Raw genomic sequence first — 27,339 nt, 5'->3', positions numbered from 1 at the left:
CTGTCAGGCGAGAACTGTGGGGTGAACGTGGGGAGGCACAAGAAAGACGTAAATGAAGAAGAGTGGCCAGGCCGGGGGTTGGGGTGCCTAACGTGTCTGTTCTTCTCTGACAGTCGTGCAGGAGCAGAGCTCACGGCAGCCGGCGGCCGGTGTCCCCTCGCCCAGAGATAGCCGTCCTCTTGCAGGGTCTGCCGTGCTGGAGGGAAGGCTGCTGCTGGAGGTGAGTGCCACCCTTGGTACCTCAAACGCTTGACACTTGGTACTCCGTGTCACGCATGTTCAGACCCTCACCCAGGAGGCCCTTCGGTTGTGATCTTCGTAACTATCAGGACAAGTAGACTCCAGAATGTGTTGAAGAAGGGTGTCCCTGGGTCGGAGTCAGCCTCGGGTGTGAGCCTCGTGGGCTGGGACAGGGAAGGCAGCCGGAGAGCTCTCGGCCCTGTGTGCTGCACCAGAAAATCATCCTCATTCTGCACCGTCTGCTTTTGCTTGTCAATGAGAGAACCTTGTACAAAATTAAGCTTTTTTTCCCCTAAAATGAAGGATATGGTCAAGTCTGCATTGGGCTTCCCTGGTGTGGTTTCAATCTCGGGGTGGCCTGTGTGACACCCTGGAAGCTCTGGGCCTGGGCAGGAAGCTCCGTGATGAGGGGGCTTTTCACCCCATCTCCCCCATCCCCCCGACTCTGAAGTGCTGGGTTTTCCTGTGCTGTAACGCGGGGACTGTTACTCCTCTGGGAGGGGAGACTGTGGACCATTTTCCTAAACAACATAAGATGGTGGCGTGGAGCCTCCAGGGTGAATCCATTCGCCATTTTGAAGATAAAGGGGGTTGCTGCCTCCACCAGTGGCTGAAGAGACATGGGGCTGGGTGGTCCCAGGATGGGGCTGGGTGGGCTTGCAGGGAGGAGGTGGGGACAACATGGCACTTCCTGGGTAACAGGGTGGGCTCCAGCCAGAACTCAGGACCCCTGGGTGGGGCAGGAGGGCACCAGCCAACCTGCTCCAGATGAGGGTACTGGCTCCCGGATGGCAGGCTGCCCCACAGCCAGCAGCCTCTGGTCTCCCGCGGAGCTGTGCACCCCTGGTGTGTGGGAGAGGCTGCTCGACCCCTGCCGCAGGTCCTCCTGTGTGTCTCCGGGTCAGTTCACAACCCCCAGCTCGCTCTGCCCTACCCTGCTAGTGAATGGGTCTTAGCTCCTGGGGCCTGGGAAGCCTGGAGCCTAGGGGAGGGAGGCCTGGGCCTGGTTCCCTGCTGCTGGACTTCCTGTCCTGCTCCCAGCAGTGTGGGATATTTTGGAGCTACCCTCAGGGCGGACTCTCCAAGAAGGCTTTGGAAGAGGCACGGAGGGTCAGGGTCCGTCCGCCCGTCTGCTCCTGGCACTGTGGCCCTCCTGCTGCCCGGCCTGACTCCCCTGCCTAGCCAGAGCGCTGGTCACACTTACTGTGTTTCGGGGGAGGTTGAGTAGTTCCTGAAGTCTCAGTCCACCGCATCTGGTTCATGTCCTCTGGCCCACAGAAGTGTCTGGAAGTTTTCTTAGATTGCATCTGGTAGGTTATATGGTGAGGGTTCCTCATGGCATTGATAGGGCAGTGAAAGGGATTATATGCTGTTTTTGAAGCTTAAAAGTATTCAAACAGGGCAAAATAAGCAAAGCAAGCAACAGCAACAGCAAATCCCAGCTTTTAATTCTAATCTTCAATCTCTTCACAATAAACTGAAAAAAAGGGAAGTTTATGGCAGGGCACCCTAAATCCATAAACAGCCTTGAGCTGGCACAGGCTTCAGAGTGGCTGTGGCCATGGTCTGTTGATTTAAGATGAGGAAGTTAAGGATTGGAGCCACCAGGTGCCCTTTGGGGCTGAGCCGGACCCAGCATTTCTGTTTGTTTGTTTATTTATTTATTTGAGATGCTCCACACGTTCAGAGAAACTTTAGTAATGATTTAGAAATGACTCCTGAGAGTGTGGTCTGGACCCGGCGTTTCTTTGTCTTGAGTTCATTGGCTTGTCCTCCAAGCCCCCGCCTTCTCCAGGGAAGCCAAGACAGATGGGCCACAGCCTGTGGCTTCCCCTGGTGCACATTTTGGTGCAGGTGCTAACAGTGGGAGGATGGAGGAATGGGGAGAGGTGGGAGACTGGAGAGGGAAACAAGGGGGAGGGATCCAAAGAGATGTGAGCACCCAGAGCAGGCCCCGAAATGCCTGTACGATACGAGTCAGAGGTTTTCATTCTATTTTTTAGGTGGGCTACAGGGCTATTGGGTTTAGCAGGACTCATTAGTGCCACGGATGTGGTCTGTCTCAGGCTGGGATGCTGTCACTGACTGCTTAACTTCAGCTAGAATTCAAGTGTATGGTTACTGCAGGGGACATTTTGTAACACTTATTTAAAAATTTACGTACACTAAAGTTCATTCTTTTCAGCATTCAGTGAGGTGACTGACACTGTCATGAAGATTCGGAGCCATCCCATCCCTAAACATTTCTCCTTTGCTGCTGTTTTCAGTCACAGCCCCCTGCCCCTGGCCACGGCTGATGTGTGCTCTGTCCCTGCAGCTCCCCCATGCCTTTCTGTGGATGTCCTGCACACGGAGTCACACGCATGGCCTTTGGAGGTCAGCTTCACTCAGCACAGTGCTGTTGAGATTTGCCCACGGTGCTGCGGGTCACCAGCTGGTTTCTTGTTATTGCTGCGGGTTAGGGTTAGGGCTCATCCACGGTGCTGTGGGCCACTGGTTTGCTTCTTGTTATTGATGAGGTGTGGACCGACTCCATGTGTCATTCAACTTTTGAGGGATATTTGGGTTGTTTTTGGGTTTTGGTGTTTATGAATAGAGCTGCAGTAGACATTCACATACAGGTGTTTCTATGAGCGCAGGTCTTCGTTTCATGAATAGTAAGCATGTTTTTAACTCGTATCCCTCAGCAGTGAATGAGTGTTTCAGTTGTTCAGCATCTTTGGGTTTGCACTTGGTATTACTTTTTTCAAAGCCATTTTAATACTGGAATCTTGTTAGGGCTTTAGTTTGGATTTCCCTGTGACTAACAATGCTGTGTATCTTTTCATGTGCTTATTTGCATCCATGTGTCATCTTTGGTAAATGGTCTTTCGGATCTTTTGCACATTAAGAAAACCAGGTCATTTGCTTGTTTTCTATACAGTTGAGAGAGCTCTTTATATATTCTGGAAACATGTCCTTTCTCATATGTATGATTTATAAATATTTTCTCCTAGTCTGTGGCTTGTCTTTTTATTCTCTTGACAGGATATTCCATTTTGATTAAGTTTAATTTATCAATTTCTCTTTTTGTAGATTGATTTTGTTGCCACATCTCATTACCTAACCTAAGGTTACAAAGATTTTTCTTTTATGCTTTATTCTAAAGTTGTATAGTTTCATGTGTTACATTATGGTCTATGATCCACTTTTTGTTAACTTTGGTATAAGATGTCTGAGATAGGGGTCAAGATTTATTGTTTTTGCATGTGACTGTCCAGATGTCTCAGCACTATGTATTAGAAAGACTATCCTTTCCATACTGAATGGCCTTTATACCTTTGTGAAAAATCAATTGGCTGTATTTTTGTGGATCTGTTTCTGGACTCTGTATTCTGTTCTATATATCTGTATTTTAAGTCTTTCAGTAATACCACATTATCTTACCTACTGTAGCTTTAAAATAAGTCTCGATATCAAATAGTGTGAATCTTTGAATTTTGTTCTTCCTCAGAATTGTTCTGGCTCTTCTAGTTCCTTTGTTTTTCCATACAAATTTTAGAATTAGCTTATTGACTGATATCTATAAAAATCCCTGCTGGAATTTTGATTGAGATTGTGATATATCAGTAAATCAATTTGGGGAGCATTGGCATTTGAGCAATACTGACTCTCCCAATCCATGAACGTGGTATGTGTCTCTATTTAAGTTATCTTTAATTAAGTTCATCAGTGTTTTGTAGTTTTCAGCATACATATCCTGCATATTTGTTAGTCATGTTTAAGTTTTATATTTTTGTTCTTACTGTAAATGAGACTTTTTTTTTTTAATTTCAATTTTTAGTTCATTCCTAGTGTATAGAAGTACAATTTATTTTTCTAGGTTGACTTTGTATCCTATGACCTTGCTAAACTCATTAGTAGTCCTTAGAGCTTTTTAAAATAGATTCCATGGGATTTTTTAAAACATAGATTTTATTAGGAGTCTCCAGAGAGACAAAGCCAATAGGTTATATGTGAGGGGCCTTATTAAAGGAATTGGCTTAGAAGATCACAAAGACAGACAAGTTTCACAATAGGCTGTCTGCAAGCTGGAGAACCAAAGAAGCTGGTAGTGTGGCTCAGTCCAAGTCTGGAAGCCCCAGAACTAGAGAAGCTGATGATGCAGCCCCTAGTTCAAGGTCAAAGGCCTGAGAGCCCCCAGGAGGCCACTGGTGCAAGTCCTGGAGTCTAAGAGCTGAAGAGCCTGGATTCTGATGCCCAAGGGCAAGAGGAGAAAAAGGCATCATTCCCTGGAGGGGAGAGAAAGAGAGAACAGAAGGCAAATTCTCCTCTCCTTGTGCCTGTTTTCCCAACTGGGCCTCCAGCCAATGCAATTGACCCACATTGAGGCTGGTTCTTCCTCTCTCAGTCCACTGAATCACATGCCAATCTTCTCTGGAAACACTCTTAGAAATAATTCTCCACCAGCCATCTAGGCATCTCTCAATCCAATCCAGTTGACACTTGAAATGAACCATCACGTAGATTATAACTGTTGTCTGAGAATAGAGACAGTTTTATATTTACTTTTTCAATCTACGTGCCTCATTTTTCTTTCTTATTGTGCTTATAGGATGTCCAGTACAGTGTAGAGTAGAATGGGAGTGGTCAAAGAGGCCATCTGCCTTGTTCCTGATTTTAGGGGGAGACCTTTAGTCTTTCAACATTCAATATATTAGCTTAGATTTGCTTTTTTTTTCTTTTTCTTTTTTGAGATGGAGTCTCACTCTGTCACCCACGTTGGAGTGCAGTGGTGCAATCTTGGCTCACTGCAACCTCCACCTCCCAGGTTCAAGCAATTCTCTGCCTCAGCCTCCCAAGTAGCTGGGATTACAGGCATCTGCCACCACACCCAGTTAATCTTTTATATTTTTAGTAGAGATGGGGTTTCACCATGTTGGCCAGGCTGGTTTCGAACTCCTGACCTTGTGATTCACCTGCCTTAGTCTCCCAAAGTGCTCAGATTACAGGTATGAGCCACTGCACCCGGCCTGCTTTTTTTAGTTTTGTTTTGTAAATCCCTCATATCAGATTAAGAAATTTCTCTTTCATTTCTCATTTTCTGAGAGTTCTTATTGTGAATGGATGCTAAATCTTGTAAAATACTTTTTCTGCATTTATTGAGATGATCATGGTTTTTCTTCTTTAGACTGTCAATGTTGTGCATTACATTGATTTTAAAATGTTGAACTAACCTTGCATTCTTAGGATAAATCTCATTTATATTTTGCCCAATTCAATTTGCTAATATTCTTTGGGGACTTTTGTGCCTATGCTCATGAGAAATACTTTTTGTGGTTTTCGTGTAATGTTTTTGTTTGATTTTGATGAGTTTGAATATCATGGTAATGCTGGCTTCTTAAAATTAATCGAGGGTTTTCCCTTCTCTTCTATTTTCTGGAAGACATTGTGTAGGAATTGATATTATTTTTTCCTGACATGTTTGGTAGAATTCATTAGTTAAAACATCTTACCTGGGAGTTTTCTTTGTTAGAAGATTTTTTTTTTTTTTTTTTTTGAGACAGAGTCTTGCTTTGTCACCCAGGCTGGAGTGCGGTGGCGCGATCTCCACTCACTGCAAGCTCAGCCTCTTGGGTTCACACCATTCTCCTGCCTCAGCCTCCCGTGTAGCTGGGACTACAGGCGCCTGCCACCACGCCCGGCTCATTTTTTTTTAAATATATTTTTAATAGAGACGGGGTTTCACCATGTTAGCCAGGATGGTCTCGATCTCCTGACCATGTGATCCGCCCATCTCGGCCTCCCAAAGTGCTGGGATTACAAGCATGAGCCACCGCGCCCGGCCTGTTAGAAGATTTTTAAACCATGAATTCAGTTTCCTTGAACTGATGAAGTTATCTATTCTTAGGTGAATTGTACTAGTTTGTGTCTTTCAAGGAAATTGGTTCATTTCATCTACTTTATTGAATTTGTGATCAGAGTTCATGACATTACTATGTTGATCTTTCAATGTCTGTAGGTTCTGTGGTGATGTCTCCTCCTTCATTTCATTGGTAATTTGTGTCCTCTCTCACTTTTTCGTAGTCAGTTTAGAGGTTTATCAATTTTGCTGATTTTTTTTAGAGAAGCAGCTATTGGTTTTATTTTTTATTTTCAATTTGATTGATATCTGTTCTTATCATTATTATTTTCTTTTCTTTGATTGGTTTGGATTTAATTTCCTCTTCTTTTTCTAGCATTTTAAGGTGGAAGCTTAGATTATTGAATTTGTCTGTTTGTCCATTTTCCATTTCATTAATTTCCACTCCTCTTGTTTGTAATTTATTTCCTTCTACTTGCTCTGGTTTTAAATATTTTATTTTTCTTTAGATACTTAAGATGGAAGTTTAAATCACTGATTTTTTTTTATTAACCATTCTTACTCTATAATGTAAGCATTTAATGCTATAAGCTTCTTTAAGCACCTTTAACTGTATTACCCAATTTTTGGTATGCTCTGTTTTCATTTTCATTTAGTTCAAATTGGTTTCTAATTTTCCTTGAAACTTTCTCTTCAACTTGTGTTATTTAGACGTATGTTGTTTAACTTACCAGTATTTGGACATTTTCCAGGTATGTCGATGCTATTGAATTCTGGCTCAATTTTGTTATGGTCAGAGAATATACTTTTTAATGATTTCTATTCTTTTATATTTGTTAAAGACGATTTTAATATGGTCTGTCTTGATGACTGTTTCACTGCACTGGGAAAATAGGAGTATTCCACTGTCATTGTGTGAGTTGTTCTGTAAACATTAATTATATCCAGTTGACTTGTTGTGTTCAAGTTATCCTTGATTTTCTGTCTAGTCTCAACCTGAGAGAAGAATGTCAGCATCTTAAAGTACAATTGTGGATTTTTATATTTCTCTTTTTGGTCCTTTCAGATTTTGCATTATGTATTTTGGAATTCTGTTGTAGGGTACATACTCATTTAGGATATTACTATGTTTTCTTCATGAACTGACCCTGTATGTAAAATGCCTCCTTATTCCTGGTAGTTTCCCTTGTTCTGAAGTCCACTTTGTCTGGTACTAATATAGCATTCCAGCTTTCTTTTCTTTTCCCTCCCTCCCTCCCTCCCTCCTTCCTTCCCTCCTTCCTTCCTTTCTATAAATACAGACAGGGTCTTGCTCCGTCACCCAGGCTGAAGTGCAGCAGTGTGATCATAGCTCACTGTAACCTTGAACTCCTGAGCTCAAGAGATCCTCCCACCTCAGCTTCTTGAGTAGCTGGGATACAAGCATGTACCACCATATCCAGCTAATTAAAATTCTTTTTTATAGAGATAGGGGTGTCCCTTGTTGCTCAGGATAGTCTCAAACTCTTGGCCTCAAGCAGTCCTCCCACCCTGGCCTCCCAAAGTGTTGAAATTACAGGTGTGAGCCCCCACACCCACCGCCAGCTTTCTTTTGATTAATGTTTGCTTGGAGTATCTTACTCCATCTTTTTACTTTTAGTCAATTTATGTCATTATATTAAAAGTTTGTGTTTTGTTGGCAGTGCGTAAGTTGGGCCTTGATTTTTTTTTAAATCGAGTCTGACAATCTCCATCTTCTAATTGGTGTATTTGGGTCATGTATCACGTGTGCTGACCCTGTATGTAAAACGTCTCCTTATTCCTGGTATTTTCCCTTAGTAATCATTGATATTATTGGATTTAAGTCTACTGCTTTATTATTTTTCTATTTTTTTGTTCTCCTCTTTCATCTTTTCTGCCCTCTCTTTGCTTATTGGAATATGTATTGGTATTACATTTTAGCTTATCTATGGGCTTTTGGGGGTATGTTTTCTTATTTTTTAGTAGTTGCTGTAAGGATTATAATATATAAATCCTACTTTTAACAAAGTTAAAATTTTACTACTTCAAGTAGAACCTCAAAACCTTAAGCCACATAAATCCTCTTACACTTTTGCCTTATATTTGTCATATGTATTACGTCTATATACATTAAATCCTCCAGACAATATAATTTTTTTTGAGATGGAGTTTTGCTCTTACCACCCAGACTGGAGGCATGATCTTGGCTCATTGCAACCTCCACCTCCTGGGTTCAAGGGATTCTCCTGCCTCAGTCTCCCAAGTGGCTGGAATTACAGGCATGCACCACCACACCCAGCTAATTTTCATATTCTTAGTAGATGGGATTTCACCATGTTTGCCAGGATGGTCTTGAACCCCTGATCTCAGGTGATCTGCCTGCCTAGGCCTTCCAAAGTGCTAGGATTACAGGTGTGAGCCACCATGCCTGGCCCAGACAATATAGTCAGAAATATTTTAAATAACTTGAGTTTAAAATAGTATATATATTTTCCCAGATATTTGCCATGTCTGTTGTTCTCCTTTGGTTCCTGAGGTTTTACATTTCCCTCTGGTATCAATTCTCTTTAAGAACTCTCTTTAGGCCGGGTGCGGTGCTCATGCCTGTAATCCCAGCACTTTGGGAAGCTGAGGCAGGCGGATCACAAGGTCAGGAGTTCCAGATCAGCCTGGCCAACATGGTGAAACCCTGTCTCTACTAAAAATACAAAAATTAGCTGGGTGTGGTGGCGCACACCTGTAATCCCAGTTACTCAGGAGGCTGAGACAGAATTGCTTGTACCCAGGAGGCAGATGTTGCAGTGAGCTTAAAAAAAAAAAAAAAAAGAACTCTCTTTAGCACTTCTTATAGTGCAGGTCTGCTGTTGATGAGTCTTTTATTTATCCTTGTTTTTCTTTTGAGACAGGGTCTCACTCTGTTGCCCTGGCTGGAGTGCAGTGGATGATCGTAGCTTACTGTAACCTTGAACTCTTGGGCTCAAGAAATCCTCTTGCCTCAGCGTCTCAAATAATTAGGTGCACACCACCATGCTCAACTACTTTTCAAATTTTTTTTTTCTTTTTTTCTTTTTTTTTTGAGACGGAGTCTCGCTCTGTCGCTCAGACTGGAGTGCAGTGGCGTGATCTCCACTCACTGCAAGCTCCGCCCCCCGGGTTCACGCCATTCTCCTGCCTCAGCATCCCGTGTAGCTGGGACTACAGGCGCCCACCACCGCGGCCGGCTAAATTTTTTGTATTTTTAGGAGAGATGGGGTTTCACAGTGTGAGCCAGGATGGTCTTGATCTCCTGACCTCGTGATCCGCCCGTCTCGGCCTCCCAAAGTGCTGGGATTACAGGCGTGAGCCACCGCGCCCGGCCCTTTTCAAATTTTCTATAGAGATACAGGGTTGCTGTGTTGCCCAGGTCAGTCATAAACTCCTGACCTGAAGCAGTTCTCCTGCCTCAGCGTCCCAAAGCGCTAGGATTACAGGTATAAGCCACCATGCCCAGCTTTGCCTCTATTTGTGATTAATACTTTTGCTGGGTATAGAATTCGGGTAGTTATTTTTTGTCTAGCACTTTAAATTTGTTGTCCACTATCTTCTGGGTCTCTGTGGTTTCTGATGAGAAATTCACAGTCATTCAAATTATCATTCCCTGTGTGTAATGTGTCATTTTTCTCTGGTTACCTTTGTGACTATTTCTTTATCTTTAATTTTAATTTTGATGCTTAATTATGATGTATCTGAGCTTAGATATTAGAGATTGTCCTGTTTAGGGTTCGCTGATCTTCTTGAACCTGTTCATTTATTTCACCAAATTTGGGAAATTATTCTTTATGTCACCCATCTTTTTCTTCCCCTCCATTTCAGAGACTCAGTTGATGAAAATGTTAGATTTTTTAATATTTCCTCACAGATCTCTGAGACTGTGTTTGTTTTCTTCAATGTTTTCTTTCTCAGACTAGATAATTTCAGTTGAACCGTCTTTAACTTCACTGATTTTTTTCTCTGTTACCTCCATTTGCTATTAAACGCATCCAATAAAATGTTTACTTCATGTGTTTTATTTCTCAGTTCTAAAATTTCTGTTTCATTCTCTTTTACAGTGTCTGTGTATCTGCTGGGACTTTTTAGCTTTTTTGAAATTTCAAGAGTCTTTACCTTTCCCTCATGGAGTGTGGTTATATTGGCTCTTTAAGATCCTTAGCTGTCGTTATACCGTCTGTGTCATTTCAGAGGTTATTCTCTGTTTATCATCTTTTCCCTTCAATATTAGTCCCATATTCTGGTTCTCAGGATATACAGTCCTTAGGATTGTGTGACAGACAGAATAATGGGCCCAAAGATGTTCACATGCTGATTCCCAGGGCCTGTGAATGTCACTTTATGTGGTAAAAGGGGTCACGCAGATGTCATCGAGCAGGTCCTGAGGTGGGGAGATTATCCAAGTAGGTTCAGTGTAATCACAAGAATCCTTAAAAGCAGAGAACCTTTCTCACTGGGCCAGAGAAAGAGATGTGGCAACGGAAGGGTCAGAGTGATGCTGCATAGCTGGCCTTGGCCCTGAGCGAATGTGTGACGCGCAGGCAGCCTCTCGAAGCTGGGAAAGGCAGCAAGGTGGTTCCCCCAGGCCTGCAGAAGGAGCACGGCCGTGGGGCTCCTTGCTTTAGCCCACAGAGATTGTTTCAGGCTTCAGCCACGGGCCTGTCGGGAATGTGTTTGTGGTGTTGGAAGCCATGAGTGTGCAGTAATGTACTACAGCAGTAACAGGGAACTAACCCAGACTTCATCCCGGACGCTTTTCACCTGTGCCCTGAGGCTCTGGGTCCCGCGGCACCGTCTAGGGAATGTGGGTTATTTTTTGTTTTGTCTTAGTCATAGCCAGCCCAGTAGTGAGGCTCAGCTTGCAGGTTCTCTCTCCTTCTGGGAGCCTCGTTTCCATATCGGTTTGATTGTCGAAGCCTCTGCTGCACTGGGTGGGTCGGCCCGTGACAAGCAGTCCTTGGGGCCTTGGGCACAGGTTCACGTCAGTGCAGCCCAAAGTGCTTTACGCTGCGTCTCTGGTGTGTTCCACACCTGCAGCTTGGGGTGAGCCAGGACGCACGTTAGTTTGTACACAGAAGCGGGGTCCTGTCTCCTGCTCTGTCCTCTGCTTACGTCCCCCACCCTGCTGCCTCCTGGGGACTCCTCCTGGTCTTCTGATGAGAAAGACGATGTTTCTCATGGGGTCGTAGCGGCCATTCCTGCTGCGTGGTTCTGTGCAACAGGCTTGCTGCCAGGGCAAAGCGGTGAGAGAAAGGGAGGAAAAAATAACGAGAACGAGGATTGCTCTCTCCTTGCACAGCAGGGACCCCATTTTGGGGGTTCTCTATCCACAGGGATGGATTTTCTCTCCAGGTGCTTATGTGCACATAAACCCTTGCCACGGCAGGCACAGCAGCCACACAACAGCCACGCAGCAGTCACGCAACAGCCACGCAGCACATCCCTCCACCTGCCTTTCACTCTGTCTGCTGAGGGATGAGGCCCTGTTGGAGGTCCTGGGCTAGGGCCCTGACCTCCTCAGCCTCTTCTGTGGCCTCTGACAGCAGCAGTGGTAATACCGGTAACACATAGTGGTGATGGTGGTGGACGCTGGTGTGTTCTCAGTGTGATTATGTGCCCAGACGCTGTACCTGCCGGAACTCGGTGACACCATGTCAGCTTCCTGGGGCAGCCTTAATGAATGACTGCAAACCACGTGGCTCAAACAATAGGGGCTATTCTTCACAGCCTGGAGGCCAGGAGCCAAAACCAGCGCCACTGGGCTGCAAGCGAGGTGTTGGCAGGAAGGGCTCTCGCCGAAGGCTCTTGGGGAGAGTGTACTCCACACCCCCTCGCTTCTGGAATGTTCTTCCTGTGAATCTCTGCATCTCTGTCAGTGTGTCTGAGTGCAAATCTCCCTCTTATAAGGACAACAGTCATATTGGATTTAGGGCCCACACTAATCCAGTGTGACCTCATCTCGGCTTCACGACGTCTGCCGCTGTCCTATGTCCCAATACAGGAAGGTCACATTCATGGGTTTGGAAGGAAATGAATTTTGGGGGACACCACTCAACCCAGTACCACTGTGCTTACCTCACAGCTCTATTGTACCAGACAGGGGAAAGCTCAGGTTGGAAGAGCTCAGGGTTGGGGCAGAAACTCAGGCTTCCCCCACCTCCTGAACCCAAGCCCTGAACTGCTGTTGTACTCAGAGCTCAGCCCTACTCCGCCTGATGCCGCCTCAAGACTGTGAAGCTCATGGACTCACGCAGCCATCGATGACCCGGCGGGGAGGGCACCTGACATTACCTCTGCTTATGCATGGGGAGACGGAGGTGCTGTGAGGTTGTATCTGTCACACCTCGTAAGGACGGAGCCGGGGTCCCCACTGCTGCTTCTCTCTCAGGGGGAGCCTGGAGGAGCGGGGTTTTGACTCCTGGCAGGTCTCTTCCAAACCAGGGCATCCGTGGTGGCCCTGAGCCGAGGCTGCTTCATGCCAGGCAGCCCTGAGGGGCCGAGCAGACTGGAGGGGCACAGCCTGGCATGGCGCTTGGTGACGAGGGGCAGGGGTGTCAGAGCCAGGGGCACCGTCCTCCCATCGGCCAGGACGAGGACTCAGCTGTGACCCCTCTGGGCCCTGAAGAGCATTTCGGGGGACTTCAGTTTCAAACCTCGAAGCCACTGGGCAGAGGCTGGGTGGCAGTCACAGAGACCTGAGGTCCCGCTGGCCGGACGGAAACAGGAAGCTGGCAGGAGGACAGTGTGGCTGGGCCAGACACCTGAGGATGCAGTGCTCACGACAAAACCAGCAGGTGCAGAGGGTTTCCGCCGGCGCCTCACACAGGAGAGAAGAGGGAGCCAAGTGGAGACCCAAGAGTGAAGGGCCCCAAGCAGTTGTCACCTGAACGGAGGGCTGGCTGGGCCTTGGGGCTGTCCTGGGGGCCCTGCTGGGCCAGACGCCCCCATGAGCCACATGGCACAGTCTGGGCGTGATTCTCGCTCCTCAGGCAGACCGTCTGGGTAGGGACCAGCCGCCCCGTGAGTCAGGTGGCCGTGCTGACCATGCCTTGGTGGAGACGAGCCCGGGGGTCCAGTGGGGTTGTGGGGTTGTCGAAGGCGGGGATGAGGGAGGGGGCGAGCTGGGGCTGGACAGTGAGCCGAGGCTGCAGCAGATGCAGCTGAAGGAACAAACTTTAAGGGAAGAGGCTGTGAACCAGGCAGCATCCGCAGGGCATGAGTCCACGTAAAGCCCTGAAAACCAGAGAGATCGCTGGGAAGTGGCACAGTGGCCACCGGTGCCTGAATGACTCGGATCGCGTTCTCAAAGTGAATCAACGACACCAGCATCAAGCCACATTCGACGTGAGGGGCCACGTGCTGCGTAGCGGGCGTCCCCGCGTGTGCACGCAGCTGGACGTGCTTCGGAAGCTGCTGAACAGGCGAGGAGTCCTTAGCCACCCAGGCCCCCCATTCTGTGGAAGAGCTCGAGGGGGTCTTCCTCAGCCCTGCAGAGGTGGCAGCTGGGCGACTTGGACACTGAGCTTGGGCCCTTCCCCCAGACCAGCGTCAGAGCACTGGGTGCCTCCACCGCAAGGCTTCTGGGGGTCTGACGGCCCAGAGAAAGGACCGGGGCACAGATATGGAGGCCCCCAGGACACACGGCACAGGCTCACTCTGGCACCCGCGCCAGCATTGCTGGGTTCTTAAGGAAGGAGGCCACCATGAAAGACGGGAGTGAGCCAACCTGAGGAGGTGAGCTGGAGGGAGCAGAAATGCACGGAGTGAAGAAAAGACAGAGGCCGGAAAGGACAGAGATGCGTGGAATGAAGACAAGACAGAGGCCGGAAAGGATAGAGACGTGCAGAATGAAGAAAAAACGGAAAGGAGAGGGGAGGGGAGGGGAGGGGAGGGGAGGGGAGGGGAGGGGAGCAGAGGGGAGGGGAGGGGAGGGGAGCAGAGGGGAGGGGAGCGGAGGGGAGGGGAGGGGAGGGGAAGGGAAGGGAAGGGAAGGGTGGAATGAAGAAAAGACAGAGGCTGGAAAGGCCAGAGACGCTCGGAGTGAAGAAAAGACAGAGGCCCGGCATCTGCGGCACAACGTGGGGACTGCAGTCAACGGTAACTTAATCGTACATTTAAAAATAACGAAGAATGTAATTGGATTGCTTGTAGCACAAAGGGTAAGTGCTTCGGGATGGACACCCCATTCTCCATGATGTGACTGTCATGCGTCGCACGCCTGTATCAAAACGTCTCAGGCATAAATATATACACCTACTATGTACACACAAGCATTAAAATAAAAAAATTATCTTAAAAAGAAAGACAAAGACAGCTGACATCAGGGTCTTTGGAGACCAGTGAAAGCACAGCTCTGGCCACGTGAAAATCAGTCGCTGCAGAAAGGAAATTCAGACATGAAAATGGCTCAACAATTAAAAGCACGAGAGCAAAAGCCCTAACGATCCCAGAGAAGGGTTTGACGTTAAAGCTGAAGAGGTCTTTCCATGAGTAAAGGAAAAAGAGGAGGAAATAATAAAGTCAGGAAAATGAGCAGAGCCCGAGAGACGCCGGGGGTCAGAGCTCCAGGAAGATCGGACGTGAGGGAGTCATCGAGGGGGAGGCTGAGCTGGCTTCCCAGAGCAGAGGGCATGAGTTTCCGGGTTGGAAGTTCCTGCTGGGATCTCTGTGAGATTCCACACCCTCGGGGACAAGGAGAAGATCCTAAATGCTCCCAGAGAGGAGGGGCGGGTTTCATGGAAAGGATCCAGAGACCTGGACGCAGGAGGCCGGGAGGAAACGCACAAGCGCCTTCCAACCTGGAGCTCACGCACACAAGCGCCTTCCAACCTGGAGCTCACGCACACCCAGGGGCGCGGTCTGAGGTTTTCTTCTTTCAGGTTGTTTCTTGGGAAGCCCCTGGAGGGCTTCTCCACCAGAACCGGCCACAGAAGGGGTTGGGGTGGGGATGGGAGCCCCTCCAGGGGGCGGTGGGAGAGATGGGACCCACCACCCCAGGCAGAACGTCCTCAGACAGAGCGGGAGAGGCCCCAGAGAGGCTGGATGGACAGGAGCCAGGGCAGAGAAGGTGCTTTCAGCTGAGAGGCTTGTGGGCTACATCAGTGGTGTGAGTGAGCGAGCGCCTGGGAAAACGAAGTCAGCAAAGATGCAGCAACTCCAGGCCCACAGAGCAGCTCAGGCAGAGTGGGGGATTCACAGGCCATGCACACCCGGGTGACAGGAGCTCTGCAGGGGGAGCTGAGGCGGTCACGACACAGCCAGATTAGGAAGGTGGGGCCAGAGTGTGCACGGGCACAGGGCAAGGCGGGCGCAGGGCAAGGTGGGCACAGGGCGAGGCTGGCCCAGAGCGTGCATGGGCACAGGGCGAGGCAGGGCCAGAGCGTGCACGGGTGCAGGGCGAGGCCGGTGCAGGGCGAGGCGGGTGCAGGGTGAGGCGGGCTCAGGGCGAGGCGGGCTCAGGGCGAGGCGGGCTCAGGGCGAGGCGGGCGCAGGGCGAGGCGGGAGCAGGGCGAGGCGGGAGCAGGGCGAGGCGGGCGCAGGGCGAGGCGGGCTCAGGGCGAGGCGGGAGCAGGGCGAGGCGGGAGCAGGGCGAGGCGGGTGCAGATACGGCAGGTGCAGACTGGCGTCCACAGCCAGGCCTAAAGACGGTGTCTGAAGCTGGGGAAACCCGGCAATGACTCGTTACATAAGCGTGTGACTTAGCAAGACAGAGGAAAATGCCCAAACCGCCGGTGAGAAGGACTCAAAGCAGCCGCTCAAAGCAGCAGGAAGTTATGTGGTGGGAGGCTGGTGTTAGGGACAACGGCTGGGTTTCGGTGGAGGTTCCCGTGCCGTGTGACTCTTCAGACCTGGCACAGTTCACGTCGACTCTCCTTGCCCATTGCGTTCGTTTCGTCAGGCCTTATGGTGGTGACCTCAAGCTTGCTTTGGTTCCGGGCTGCTTGGACTGTCTCCCCCGTCCCTTCATTTTCAGCGTTCCCTTCTCGGTGTAGGTGTCTCTTGCAGGCGGCGGGTCAAGGGATCTCCCCCAACACCAAGCACCTTCTTTAACTGGGTCCACCTACTTCTTGTGATTCTTTAGGAGCTGATTTCTGTAATCCTATTTCGTATTTTCCATTTACTGCATGTCCTTTGGTTTCTTTTTTTCTCCCCCTAACCCTCTGTTAGACAAATTGAGCTTTCTTGAACTAAAGGTACACATTCCGCTTTTGTTCTCATGGGGATGCCTTTGAAATGAGAGCTTTGAAATGAGAATCAGGTTGATTTGCTACTTCTCAGGCTCTTCTGTCGTGATGTTCCCGCAGCAGGGCCTGTGCTGGCACAGACACGTCCTGCAGCCCTCCCCGCGTTGGTAGCACGTTAACTGTGTCTGAAACTTAATCCCGATGTCACAGATTCTTGTCTTTGCACCTAATGTTAGGTGTCCCCTGCAGCCTGGGGCACCCGATCACATCACTCACTAACCGATCGTTCCTCCTCCCAAGTGTTCCTCCAGCGGTCCGCTGTGGGCCTCACTGTGAAACCTTCTGGACGCCCTCGCGAGTGGGAGAATGCTGCTGTGTCTTCGTGCGTGGGCGGTAGCAGGCTGCGCTTAGAGCCCCAGGCTGAAGCCTTTCTGGAGTCTGCAGGGCCACGTGGCCTTGCTGCTGAGCCTGGCGGGTCTGGATCTGCTCTTTTCTTGCTCTCCTGGGAGCTGTTGCAATGGTTTGTTTGTTTGTTTATTTATTTATTTATTTTGAGACGGAGTCTCACTCTGTTGCCCAGGCTGGAGTGCAGTGGCGCGATCTTGGCTCACTGCAAGGTCTGCCTCCCGAGTTCAAGTGATTCTCCTGCCTCAGCCTCCCAAGTAGCTGGGGTTATAGGTGCGTGCACCACCACGCCCGGCTAATTTTTGTATTTTTGGTAGAGATGGGGTTTCACCCTGTTGGCCAGGCTGGTCTCCAACTCCTGACCTTAAGTGATCCACCTCCCAAAGTGCAGGGATGCCAGGCGTGAGCCGCTGTGCCCGGCCTGGTTTCTTTCTGGTGGTCGAGAGTTTTGCGGCGACGTGGCCTCTGGTTTTCCTGCTGGGGGCTCTGCGAGCTCTTCCCAGCCGAGGTCTCTCACGTCCGGGTCTGGACGTTCTGTGTCTGTTGCTGCACTGGTGTCGTCCCTCTCCATTCTTGGTTTTATCTTCTGGACCTGCGGTTATCCAGGCAGGGTCCTTCTGCAGCCACCCTCCCGGCTCTGGGTTTCTTGCTGGCTCCGTCTGGGTGGCAGGAGGGAGGCCCTGCAGGGAGCCTCCAGGCTGCAGCTTTGTGCTCAGCCTCATTCCTGCTGCCATGCTTTTCTCTGCCCCGGGGTATCTCCTTTCCTCCCTGTGTGCTGGAACCCTCTTGTCTTTGCCCGTTGCTTGGCTCCACTTTCCTGGCTGTGGCTCCTGCGCTCCAGTCCCTGTGGGCGCAGGCTCCGATTGGGCCTGTGTGGGGCCGGGCAGGGCTGGCCCTGGTTGCGTGGAGGGCAGAGGGGAGGGCAGGCGGGCAGGGCTGGCTCCTGGGTGAGGAGTTTACCTCTGAAGGGAGCACCGTGGTGGGGAGCACTTTTGCCCCGAGTCCTCCCCAGCCTGGAGGTTTGCACAAGAGGAGGAGGGTGGGTGCTGGAGCAGGCAGTGCGACTGTGTCAACCTCTCGAGTCTCCAGATCTTGCCCCTCAGGGCCCTGCCTCAGCGTCCTGCTGTCCCCCCCCCCAAGCAGGGCTGTCCCAAGGCATCTTGGGAGGGCGGAGGCAGAACAGGAAAGTGATTTCTCCCTCCTGTGTTTTGACTGGGACCCCCCCAAGCCCCGCCCTGGGCTGTGGCTCCCAATCTCCTCCACACCCTAACCCCAGATAGCCCAAGACTCCTGGGATTCCCTTGGCTTTTCTGGGGATCCTGTCCTCAAGTCCCCCTCCTGCCAGGTGGCCGACACTGGCTGCCCTGCATCCCCGTTCCCTGAAAGACACTGGTGTGGAATGCAGGCAGCAGCGGCCTGGGAGACACGAGCTCTGGTGGTGGGATGCAGCTGGCCGAACACCAGGCTGAGCAGGGTCCGAAAATTAGGGGAATAAAAAAGTCCCAGGAGAGGACGAGGTGGTAAACAGGAAGGGCAGCTGACTCACCAGCCCAGAGCAGGGGAATCTCACCGGTTCCCTGAAACGGAGCTTCTCAGCTCTGGGGCTGGACAAGCAGCTTCCCAGAGGCCACTGCAGGCCAGGTCATCAGAGGCGCCTGCTCCGGCTTCCACCCTGCCCTGTGCCCAGTGGCAGCCGAGCAGGGCCTCACAAAAACAGCTGTGAGAGCAGCCTTGCGTGTCTGGAAGCCCCCAGCCGCTCGGCAGACGGTCACCGGGCCGCGCTGCTGCTCTGGTGTGGTTTCTGGAGAAGCATCCGCAAATTCCTGAGAAGTCCCCAGGAACCAAAGTGTCCAGCATTTGAAATTTAACAAGTGGGGTGATGCTCATCCGCCGCAGGCTGCTGTCCTAAAGAAAGGCCTAGAAGCCCTTCTGGCGAGGGCTGCGCACACGTTCCTGTGAGGGACACTTTGGGAGAGGATTGAGTGAGGGGGACAGGAGGTGAAGCAAAAGGGATGAGGGTCCCCTTTCCTCCAGCTTCCTCCACGCAGTGATGCTGCCTGGCTCTAAGGGGCCCCGGTATGAAGATTAGGAGGCCATGGGTCGTCCAGAAACTCAGGCCAGAAGCGAAGGTATGAAACACCAGATGGTAACACAGGACCACAACTCAGAGGGCTCTGGGAGCACAAAGCCGGGGTACAGGGGAAACCAGTCCAGGAGGGTAAGAGAGGGATGGGGCAGCGGGGCCCTGCACCCCAGGAGCTGGGGAGTCCCAGCCCCCATGACAAGGCGGCAACCCAGACAGAGGGGCCCCGGGCCTTGGGCCTGTCCTGGCCGGGACAAATGCAGGGTATGCCCTCCTGCCCCGCCTCTGGGCCTGGCACCCTCGTCCTCAGGGGAGGCATGGGGGCTGGAGAGGACGGCCGTGCAGGGACAGCAGGCTGGGAGGGGGCATCCCACACCCACCTCTGTCCCTGACTTTAGAAGTGATGGGGGTGGAGAACCGAGCCCGCATGCCATGGCCGGGGTCTGCGTGTCTGGGGGTACTGAGGTGGGTGGCCCCAGCCTCACCCTGGCACCTGCCGGCCACTGTGGAGAGAGCTCCCTGACGCCTGAGCCTGCTCCTAGCTCTGTTCTGGGCACTGTCCCACAAGCCCCACAGAACACACTCGGCCTCCTCTCCTGGCCTGGCATTTTCTGCGGCTGCTTCGGCCTTTCTGCTAAGAGAATCCACGTTTTACCGTCTGTTGTCGCTGCTGGGCCTGATGTTCCGAAACTCCTTGGAAGTGGCTTTCGTTTCAGGAGTTCATGAGACGTATTCAATAAACAAAGGCATAGCCAGAGGCTTCACTAGGGAGGAAGTGTGCCGGCCCCGCAACCGGCCTGAGAGTGGGCACAGTGGGAGGGTAGCCCAGCTCCCCTTGCACCCACCTGCCCACCCTCTCCCCGACCGCAGCCCGCCTCTCCCACCCATCCACAGCCCAGGCCAGTTCTGGGAGGCTGGGGACCCTTGCACAGCGGGGTCAGAGTGCCCAGCTCCTCGCCCCCCTCGGAGGCCGCTGCAGGTGTCCGGGACGCACATCGGGCTCTCTGTGACTTTTACATCCCCAGGACTCTCCACCATTTACCCCTGACTGTCCACCTTAGCCCCTGACCGTCCGCGTTAGCCCCTGACCATCTGCGTTAGCCCCGACCGTCCGCGTTAGCCCCTGACTGTCCAGTTAGCCCCTGACCATCTGTGGTCACTGAGCCAGGTACACAGAGCTCTATTCAGTGGTGTTCACTTGGCCCCTGCTCTGCCCTCGGCTCAGCTGGGCTTGGACCTTTGCATCCCAGGCTCTGCCCAGCGGGCGACTTCAGCACGGGTGAGGGTCCTGGGCCTCCCTGGTGGAGGGAGTGTTTGTGCCAGCCCGGGTTTCAGGTGCCATGCGCTGTGAGCGGGGTTGCACCCGCTTGGCTGCGACTCCGTTTTAAGCTGCCGACACTAGGAGGAGGCAGTGCCGTCGTCACGGATGGGCTCGTGTGAGAAGGGCTGGGGCTTGCAGGGCCTTCTGCCCCCAGGCCTGGGTCCTGCAGGCTCCGGAGGCTGTGAGTGGCCCTCAGTGAACTGTGGGTCTGTGTGTGGCCCTGGCTTCAGCAGCCGCCCCGGTCTGTTCTGGGTGGATTTTCCCCACCCGAGGTCACTGGTGCACCCCGAACCCCCCCGCCAGCCTGCTCAGCACCACCGTGGCGTACCTCGTTCCTCCCGAACCCCACCGGCAACCTGCTCAGCACCACCGTGGCGTACCTCGTTCCTCCTGAGGACCAAGCAGCCGCAGCTCCCGCTCAATGCCCACCTCTTGGCCTCACGGCAGCTGTCTTACTATTGGTTTCCTACCAGGTGGTTCTTATCCCCAAGCCACCTTCCTTGTCTGCTCTGAGGCAGCCAGGTCAGCACGGAGCCCCCTCGGGCTCTCCTGGGTGTGGAGCTGCGGGTGCAGAGGGACGGCCCAGGCCAGCTCTGGCCCCAAGGTCTCCGAGGCCAGGGCTGGTGGCGCAGGACACACCCAGGGCGCAGGGTCCCAGGCTTAGGGATCAGCAGGGATGGCTCCCCGACCACCAGGACCCCGGCAGGATGGGCCTGGAGCTTCCGCAGGGAGATTCACTGTGAAAACGTCAGCTGCGTTTGTTTATGAGTTGTGACTCTGCTTCTGGTGAAGTAAGTTTCACACTCGGGTGTTTGCATTCAGAAAGCAGATCCCAGTTTTAAAAACCTAAGTTTTGTTCTCTAGAAAATGACATCAACTTTAGACATCAGATTGCCTGCCCAGCACAGCCGTTTGCCCTCCAGTCACAGTGACAGCGGGTGCTGCCCTGATCACTGGAGAGTGCCTGGTGCTGCTGCTCACCACGCCCTCACAGACGCTCACTGTCGCCGTTCCGTCTTCCACAGGAGGAAACCAAGGCCCAGAGAGGTGAATTAACTGGCTAAGGGCCCACAGCAAAGGCGAGGGCGGAGGCAGCATCGACACAGGCTGGTCTCTCTCAGGCAGAAGGGGGCCCAGGACACTGGGTTAATCGAGCGGGGCTGCGGTGGGCCGGGGCTGCGGTGGGCGTCAGGAGGGACTGCCCGGGGGCCGCCGTCTGCCTGCTCTCCCAGGGCCCCGGGGCTTCAGTCGGCCTCCCGCTCTGTGGCCATCCGGCCAACCACCAGCTGCATTCTCAAGAACTGTTTTCAAACGCTGGAGCTGCTTGGTGGAAGAGTCAAGGCTGCGTTTACTGTTTGTGGGATCTATAAACAGCCAGTTATTCAGCTCCCCAAGCCAGAGCGCTGCCTCGCACGCACGCAAGCCCCATGGAGCGGCCCCTGCGAGTGATCTGGCTCCAGGAGGCCGGGCCAGCTGCCCCGACGCCCGCCCGGTGCCCGCTCGCGTGACTAGCCGCCGTGTTGTGGCTCCGTAACCGTGGCAACGGCTCTCAGGGGAGCACAATGCTCCCAACTTCCCTTTACTCCAAGGAGGGGCAGCCAGGGGGCTGTGGAGGGTTGTTCCTTTTCCCTCATTTTCCCTCTGCCGTGACCTTGACAAAAATAATCTTTGAAGTACTTGCCGGCTATTTTTTTCTGCCCTGGAACTGTAAGAGATCAGGATATTTAAAGGTTTTGACAGAAGAAGTCCGGCTTTCTCAGAACATTTGCCCCGTTCCCTGTGGTGCCTGGGGAAGAGCACGGCTCCGGCCTCACCTGCCCTGGCCTCACCTGCCCCGTCCTCAGGCTCCGGCCTCACCTGCCCCGGCCTCAGGCTCCGGCCTCGCCTGCCCCGTCCTCAGGCTCCGGCCTCGCCTGCCCCGGCCTCAGGCTCCGGCCTCACCTGCCCCGTCCTCAGGCTCCGGCCTCGCCTGCCCCGTCCTCACCTGCCCCGTCCTCAGGCTCTGGCCTCACCTGCCCCGGCCTCACCTGCCCCGTTGTTCTTGCGAAGTGGCAGGTGTGCCGTTTCCTGACGTTCAGTAACAGCACATAGATGTGATCTTTTTCCCCTTAAAAAAAGTGCAGCCTTAACCTTAGAGCCAAATCCTTTTTTCCATTTGGAAAAGTGATCTCATTTTCCATGGACCATGTTAAAAAAAAAAAAACTTTTGTAGGATTAGAAAGGCAGAGGAAGAGAAAACAAACAGACTCTCGAGATGCATATTTGAAAGATGGGCCCACATGTGTAAAAGTATTTGGCGTGACAGTGCTGGACCAGAAGTCAATCTGATATTGAATCCATATGACACAGCAAACAGCATTTTATGGTCTTTAAAAAAAATTCTGCCTTGTGAGTTAAAATTAAGGTTGCTTTTGGTTGTGACTAATCTCATAAAATCTTTTTCAAGAAGACATTTTATATACTCAAGCCTTGAAAATGTCTTTGGTCTTTGAACTATTATTAGTAGGACATCATCAGTATGTGGCAACCGCTGAATTGGGAAAAGCTGTAGCAGGAGCTGGCGGGCACAGACCCTTCCCGGCAGTGCCAGGAGGGCTGGAGGCGGAGGACCCGAGGCCCTGTGCACCCCCCCAGCCTGTGCAGGCCGGAGCGAGGCCCCTCAGTGTCACCACTGCCCGGCTCAGAGCAGGCGGCTGATGGCAACTCCGTTGCCTTTCAGCAGACACCCCCCAGGCCACACGACCACGGCTGCTTCACGTTCTCACCTGTTTTCTAATGACCCCTTGGTGCACCCCACGTCATCTCACCCTGTCTCTGCCTAAATCCCAGGGGAGGGAGGGGCTGCAGGGGTCTGAGGGGCGGGTGCCAGCCTGAGGCACAGTGGTGGTTTGGGTCCCCCAGTTCCGGACACAGCTGCTGACCCCTAAGATGGGAGCCGCCATACAGAAGGGCGTCGACGCCATGGGTGCCGGCTCTGGGCCAGGCTTTCTGGGTTGCCCGGTGTCTGCATCACCACATGGGAAGGGGGTGGGATTGGCCCGTGGTCCCTCCGTGGCCACGAAGTCCGTGACCTCCATTGGCACCAGCCCAGGGCCCGTATCTTGCTGAGCACAGGCAGGGATGATCCTGGGCCCTCGTGGATACTCCCCACGGTCATCTCCAGGCAGGACAAGAACTCTAGGAGTTCCAAGGTGAAGCTGTGAACCCAGCACAGGCAGGTGCGGTGGCAAAACGCAGGTCAAGTGTGCCTGGCACCATCGTTCCACAGGATGCCAGCTCTGCGGGACACAGAGTGTGATTTAACCCTCACCACAGCCTCTGAGTCACCTTTTATCCCAGCTGGGGATTGCAGGGAAGAGCGAAGTGTCGTGAAGTGATTTCAGCCTTAGATATCTTCCTTCTGGAAGTGCAGCCGCAGCAGCAGTGTTCCCAGCCAAAGCAAGGCGGCAACCAAGCCTCCGCTGACAGGTGGGCGGGTGGGCACGATACGGCATCTACCTACAGAGGGCAGTATTCAGCCTTAAAAACGGTGGGGCAGTAAAAGAGAACTACACAGACAGGACCACACCAAACTGAAAAACTTCTGCCCAGCAAAGGAAACCATCCACAGAATGAAGAGGCAGCCTACGGAATGGGAGGACGCATTTGCCAACCATACGTCTGACAGGCGGCACAGACCCCAAATACATAAGGAACGCAGCCAACTCAAGAGTAAGAAAACAACCCGATTAAAAACCAGGCAAAGGACCTGATAGATGCTTCTCCAAAGGAGACACAGAATGGCCGGCTTGTACGTGGAAAGGTGCTCAGCATCACCAGGTACGGGGAAGTGCAAATGGAAACCGTCAGCGAGCTCATCTTGCACCATCAGGATGGCTGTTTCAAAAAGATGAAGGCAGTCGTTGGCGAGGGTGTGGAGAGAAGGGGACTCGTGCACTGCTGGCGGGAATGTAAATTAGTGTAGAACGATGGAAGGCTGCATGGAGCTTCCTCGAAAAATTAAAAATGGAACTTCCGTGTGACCCAGCAGTGCCTCTGCTGAGCATTTACCCAAAGGAGCTGAAATCAGAATCAGAGACTCCCTTGCCCCCGTGCTTGTCGAAGCAGTGGCCGCAGTAGCCAGGACGTGGAGACAGCGTGCACGTCCACCAGTGAATGCACAGGTAAAGAAAATGTTCTGTGTCTACACCGTGGAATACTATTTTACCAGAAAAAGAAGGGAATCCTGGTATTTGCAAACCACGGATGAGCCTGGAGGACATGGCGCTGAGTGAAGTAAGTCATGGACAGACAGTTCTGTGTGATCTCACTCATATGTGGAACCTGAAAAAGTGGAACTCATAGAAACAGAGAGTTGATGGTTACCAGGGGCGGGGGGTGGGGTCGGGAGGGGGCTGAAAAAGGAAGGAAGGAAATGGACAGGCGCTGTGGCTTGGATCCACCTAGAGGACCCTGCCGAGTGAAACAAAGTCAAAGCCTGCTTGATTCAGCTCAGATGAGGTCCGCAGTGGAGGCAAATTCACAGAGGCAGAAAGCGGGTGGGACGCACGGGGCTGGGGAGGGGAGTGGGGGCACGTGTTTAATGCGGACAGTTTCGGTTTGGGAGGGTGGGAGTGTTCTGAAGGTGGATGGTCATGATGGTTGCACAACGATGTGAATGTGCTTAAGGCCGCTGAGCTCAAAAGGATTGAAATTTAACCACTTAGGTCAGACACGAGGGCTGACGCCTGGAATCCCAGCACTGTGGGAGGCCAAGGCGGGTGGATCACCTGAGGTCAGGAGTTCGAGACCAGCCTGGCCAACATGGCGAAACCCTGTCACTACTAAAAATGCAAAAATTAGCTGGGTGTGGTGGCGAGTGCAAACCTGTAATCCCAGCTACTCGGGAAGCTGAGGCAGGAGAATTGCTTGAACCCAGGAGGGGGAGGTTGCAATGAGCCGAGATCGCACCACTGCACTCTAGCCTGGGTGACAGAATAAGACTCTGCCTCAAAAAAAAGAAAAGAAAAGAAAAAAAAAAAGTACCACTTAACCACTTAAAAATGGTTAAAATTGTATTTTTTTTTTTTTTTTTACTTTCAGAAGCATATTTGTCTTTATTAAAATTACTGATGCAGAACATTGGATTCCTTATCATTTCCATGGTCTTTGTTCAAAGTGTCTCTTTCCTGAGTCTCTTGAGTTTCTTGATACGCCTTCTCTTCCTTTTTGCTCAAAGGACGAAGAACGCACATTAAAACTTTTCCTCCTTGAACAGCTCGTGGTCTAGATGAGAATGGAGCTATTCCAGGCACAGTCTGGAGTATTTGATGAAATATCCCCCAGGCGCGGTTCGGGGTGTTGGATGAAGTATCTCCCAGGTGCAGTCTGGGGTATTGGATGAAGTATCTCCTAGGCACGGTCTGGGGTATTGGATGAAATATCTCCTCCACTTTATTTTCTTTTTTTTCTTTTTCTTTTTTTTTTTTTTGAGACGGAGTCTCGTTCTGTCGCCCAGGCTGGAGTGCAGTGGCGCGATCTCCACTCACTGCAAGCTCTGCCTCCTGGGTTCACGCCATTCTCATGCCTCAGCCTCCCGTGTGGCTGGGACTACAGGCGCCCGCCACCTCGCCCAGCTAATTTTTGTATTTTTAGTAGAGACGGGGTTTCGCCGTGTTAGTCAGGATGGTCTCGATCTCCTGACCTTGTGATCCGCCCATCTCGGCCTCCCAAAGTGCTGGGATTACAGGCGTGAGCCACCGCGCCCGGCCCTCCACTTTGTTTTCTGACTCATCTACATTTTCTCCTTTCTTTATAGTTATTCAAACTTGGTGTTTTTATTAATCTATGGCTGAATCTGTTTAGTCTTTGCGTCCAAATCATGTTGTCCAGCATTTGAAGAAACAGTCAGTTCCTTTGTCAGGGCTGGTCCAGTTTTGGGGTTACCGTTCTCCATCTCACTCAGCCTCCGCCGTTCCTGGTGAGTCTGCATTCCTGTCGTGAGCTGTCTTCTGCAGGCTCCTTTGAACCCGTCGCAGCTCTCGCTCATCCATGAGTCTAATCACATCTGCTCCATGCATGTTCCCAAATCATTACCCTTCTCATCAAATACTTGAATAATTCGCTAATTTTTCTTCCAGTGTTACTAAAAGCTGTTTCACTCTTTTTTTTCTTTTTTCCTTCACTCTGGGTGTCTTCAGTGGTACTAAAGGCTTTTGCATGCTTTAGGAAGGAGAGTCTTGGGGCAGAAGCAATAGGGGACCACTGTGGGGTGCTGTCTTTTGCACACTGTGTTTACCAAAACATCTAACACAACTATTTTCAGACTTTACGGTTTGTAGCGTTAACCTCTTTAGAAAAAGAGCAGCCATCCTGTGCGGGGCAGGCGATTGGTACTAAAATGATCATTTTTATGTTATGTATATTTTATTATAATTTTAAAACTTTTTTACAGTTTGGAAAAAACTGTCATAAAAATTCACTCTCTTGGTTGGGTCAGTAATACGAGGGACAAGGATGTCTGACACCTTGGGGGTCCCAGCCTGGTCACATGAGCTAAAACTAAAGTCCCCAAAAATCCTCCAAGAAAGATTTCTTCCAGCTGGCGGGAGGCTGGATGAGAAGGTGTCATGTTTTTAGGTGAAAATCCGAGGCAGCACAGGACATGGTGAGATGATTATCCAGCTTGCTAATCTGCCGGCAGGCACCACCTGCCATTCCTCCTCCGTGCCTTCGAGTAGCGGGCTCAGTCCGTTTCGGGGAGGCTGGCATGAGGCTGTCTTCACACCCCCTGCAGGGTCCATTTCATGTCGGGCTGATTAATCCAGTTACTGGGAGGAAAACAGTGATTTCCTTTCTGTGGATCTTCCCGTGGACGCATTGGATCCTTTATTCAGTGACATAAACAGCTAAGTCTCAAGTGTTCCATAGCCGCCTCCCCCAGAGAAATGCAGCAGGTCTGAGAAGAGAGCCCCTCGGGGAAATCTGGGCAAACCGAGAGCTTGTAAATAGCCCCGAACGGGTCCAGGCAGATTCACCAGACTTTCTGCTCGTGACCCAAAGACGTTAGTATGGAACCAACCTTCTTCCTCGGAGCTGCACGGGAATGAATATGTACAAATACCGCAGTTTGTGGTAGCTCCTTAGAGGCTCCCATGGATGCAGATGTCCTGTGGGGTCAATTTCCCTCTCTAGAAACATGGTGGAGTTCAGGGTGACTGGTAACGACGGGCTTCTTGTCTGACGCCAAACCATATAA

General features: G+C 51.5%; 3 protein-coding genes and 1 pseudogene across 4 annotated transcripts in view; 2 read left to right on the top strand and 2 right to left on the bottom strand.

Moving 5' to 3' along the window:
- CCDC127 (coiled-coil domain containing 127) overlaps nucleotides 1-27,339 on the bottom strand; it is a 417,207-nt gene that overhangs the window by 153,280 nt on the left and 236,588 nt on the right. The window lies entirely within an intron of this gene.
- The window catches only part of EXOC3 (exocyst complex component 3), a 145,060-nt gene that overhangs the window by 54,452 nt on the left and 63,269 nt on the right, over nucleotides 1-27,339 (top strand). The window lies entirely within an intron of this gene.
- Nucleotides 1-27,339, top strand: part of AHRR (aryl hydrocarbon receptor repressor) — a 112,623-nt gene that overhangs the window by 52,398 nt on the left and 32,886 nt on the right. Inside the window, exon 4 of the mRNA XM_050795374.1 lies at nucleotides 114-220. Coding sequence (XP_050651331.1) covers nucleotides 114-220 — 107 coding nt within the window. The remainder of the gene's footprint in view (nucleotides 1-113; nucleotides 221-27,339) is intronic.
- On the bottom strand, nucleotides 25,208-26,487 carry LOC126957445 (translation initiation factor IF-3, mitochondrial-like; annotated as a pseudogene).

The sequence above is a fragment of the Macaca thibetana genome, chromosome 6 (assembly GCF_024542745.1).
Source record: "Macaca thibetana thibetana isolate TM-01 chromosome 6, ASM2454274v1, whole genome shotgun sequence".
Taxonomy (NCBI): Eukaryota; Metazoa; Chordata; class Mammalia; order Primates; family Cercopithecidae; genus Macaca; species Macaca thibetana.
This window is presented reverse-complemented; position numbering and strand designations above follow the sequence as displayed.